This window comes from Empidonax traillii, unplaced genomic scaffold (genome assembly GCF_003031625.1).
Source record: "Empidonax traillii isolate 1590-97213 ecotype Southwest subspecies unplaced genomic scaffold, ASM303162v1 scaffold1103:size489020, whole genome shotgun sequence".
Lineage (NCBI taxonomy): Eukaryota > Metazoa > Chordata > Aves > Passeriformes > Tyrannidae > Empidonax > Empidonax traillii.
The window spans coordinates 486,437-489,020 of NW_020956296.1; the positions used below are offsets into that span (position 1 = coordinate 486,437).

The window sequence follows — 2,584 nt, forward strand, 5'->3', positions numbered from 1 at the left end:
CCTGTCACCCCACAGCCGGGACCCCCAGCTCACCTTCCCGGGGGCTTTCCAGCCCCGGGCGAGCCCCTGCCCCACCACACGCCCCGCCGCCCCACCGACAGCGGCTTCGCCGCTCTGCTCTTCCCCGGGCGCCCAGAGACCCTTGGCAGCCCCAGCCCGTTCCCTGCCGCCCCATGCCCGGTGCCCGTTCCCGGTGCCGCCCCCCCCGCCCCGCCGGTACCTCATGGCGGCCCCGCGCGCGCCGCAGCCTCTCCCTCCCGCCGACGGGCAGGGAGGGGTGAGGAGGCCCCGCCCCCGACACGCCCCTCGCCGCCCCTCGGCCAATCCCTCCTGCGATAGGAGGGCGAGGCGGGCGGTGGGCGGGGCTACGCGCTCCTGTCCCCGCCCAGCTCGTACCGACAGCCAATCGGAAGGCGCTGCGGCTGCGGGCCGTGCCGCGGTGGCCGCTGGGAGTTGTAGTCCCATCGCCCTGCCGCCGTTCCCGCACAGCCCCCGGTTCGGCTCCGGGGGCGGGCGGAGAGCCCCGGGCGGGGTCTGTGCCCGCTGCGCTCGCTGCAGGGTCCGCCTGCCCCTGCCTGCTGCCTCACAACGGCTTGCCGGGGTTGGAGCTGCCAGCCTGCGACGAGCGACCCGCTGTCACATCCCCTGCCTTCTCCTCCTCCTCTTCTTCTTCCTCCTCCTCCTCCTCCTCCTCGCTGCTCGAGTCCTCATAAAAGCAGAGGGTGGCCTGCACCGGGAAGTTCTCCAGCAGCTTCTCCCCGACGGCGTACAGGTGGTCAAAGGCCTTGGACTTTGGCCAGAGGAGCCTGTGCGGGGAGAGCCGGGCTGAGCCCCCCGCCTGCCGCCGCCCCCGCGCCCCCCGCGGCACCGCGCCGGGGCTCCTACCTGACCGGGTGCCGAAAGAAAGACAGCGCTTTGTCGGGGCCGCCATCCCTCGCTGCGTCCCGAGTCTGAGCCTGCGGAGACACAGCCGGGTGGTCCCTGCCCGGGGGCTCCTGCTCCCCCCATCCCCCCAGCTGGCACCAGGGGCTGCGCTCTCCCCACACACCCCGCAGACCCGGCAGATAACCCCTGAGTTGGGGCGCTCACACCCCCGCCAAGGAAGCTGGCATCTACCTCCCCCCGCTCCCAGGCAGGCTTTGTGCCAGGGTAATCTCCCCCCCGTGCTCAGAATCTCGTGCCCAGGCATCCCGCTAACCCCCTGAGGAATGCCCGCCCGGGCTGGGAACAGCCGGCCCTTTCAGGCTGCTGGGGGGGCTGTGCTGGCCGTGGCCCCCCGGGGGATCAACCTGGCCCTGCATCGGGGTGATGCACCGGGGGAGGTGGGCACGGTACCACCATCGTGCAACAGTGCCGAGGGCGAGGGACTCTGGGGGGAAGGACTCCGGGGAGAGAGGCTGGTTCTCTGCCTAACAGGGACCCCAACCTGTGGGACACGGGGACAGACACAGTAGGGAAGCGTCGAAATCAACTCACAGGGTCCGTCTGCTCCTGCCGCCTCCCGGGTCCCTCCTGGGCTCGGGGCAGCCACGGTCTCCAGAGAGGAAGGGCCCTGGGGGAGACAGCACGTTCAGCGCGACAGCCGCCCCCCCTACTCCACTTTGCCTTGTCCCCCCACCAACCCCCGAGTGTCCCACCCACCCGATCGGCCCCTGCCCGGGTGCCAGCACCCTCTGTCCCACCCGTGGCCGCTGCGATCAGAGGGGTCCCTAACAGAGCAGCTTTCACCCGAACCCAGCCGGAGCCTTCCCCATCCCACCTTCCACCCAGCCCCTGCCCTCCCCCGGGCAGCGCAGTACCTTCCCCCTTGCTCCAGCCCCAGAGCTGGGCAAGCAGTGGCCACAGGCACCCGGAGCCCGTGGGGAGGCAGGCAAGAGGCAGCAGCTTGCATGGTGGCAGGCGACACTGTCCCTCCTGATGCTGCAGACCCTCGGTGAGGACACATTTATAGCCCTGCCTCGGCGGTGACTCACAAATTCTTTGGGGCAGGGGAGCAAAGGACTCGGGGGTGTGGGGACTGCAGTCTCTGCGGTGTGAAATTTGTCCCAGTTGTGTAAACAGAGGGCTAGGGGGGGGCTGGGGGGCGGAGGGGCTGCGATCTCTGGTGGAAAAGCAAAACACAGAAGGGAAAAGTTAGACACCATTTGTGAGAAAATCCCCAGGGGGGAACAGGGGAGGGCAGAGACAATTAACAAGGATGATTAAGTGTTCTTTGTAGCCATTTACATTAAGGGAGGGGGCTGTGGGGAAGGGATGGAGAGCGTTGGGACAGCATGTTGGGCATGAGATGGGGACGGTGCAGTGGGCATGGGATGGGACTGCATGTTGGGCATGAGATGGGGACGGTGCAATGGGCATGGGATGGGACTGCATGTTGGGCATGCCATGGGGACAATGTGGAGGGCCTGTGATGGGGACAGTAAAACAGGCATGATGAGGACAGTGGGATGGGCTGCACTGGAGGCAGGAACAGAGCAACCAGGAGGCAGGTGGTGGGATAATCAAGGGAGGACAGGGAGGGAAGACAGGTGGCAGGGCAGGACCCCAGGCAGAGGCAGGGCAGTGGTCTTGCTCAGGCACCCAT

The 2,584-nt window shown here is 68.0% G+C and overlaps 2 protein-coding genes across 3 annotated transcripts in view; both read right to left on the bottom strand.

Annotated features, from left to right (window-relative positions):
* The window catches only part of PRRG3 (proline rich and Gla domain 3), an 11,577-nt gene extending 11,290 nt beyond the window's left edge, over nucleotides 1–287 (bottom strand). The window contains exon 1 of one of the 2 annotated variants that reach the window (XR_003573633.1): nucleotides 221–287. The gene's annotated coding sequence lies outside the window, so the exon portion shown is untranslated. The remainder of the gene's footprint in view (nucleotides 1–220) is intronic. The other variant, XM_027904913.1, reaches the window with a different exon arrangement.
* A 296-nt stretch (nucleotides 288–583) lies between these two features.
* Nucleotides 584–2,286, bottom strand: LOC114068637 (protein ripply1-like). The gene is made up of 4 exons (XM_027904922.1): nucleotides 1,800–2,286; nucleotides 1,477–1,552; nucleotides 886–956; nucleotides 584–806 (listed from the first exon to the last, which is right to left on the bottom strand). The coding sequence occupies exons 1-4, from the start codon at nucleotides 1,943–1,945 to the stop codon at nucleotides 584–586; spliced, it is 516 nt and encodes a 171-aa protein (XP_027760723.1). The 5' UTR covers nucleotides 1,946–2,286.
* Nucleotides 2,287–2,584: the final 298 nt, after the last annotated feature.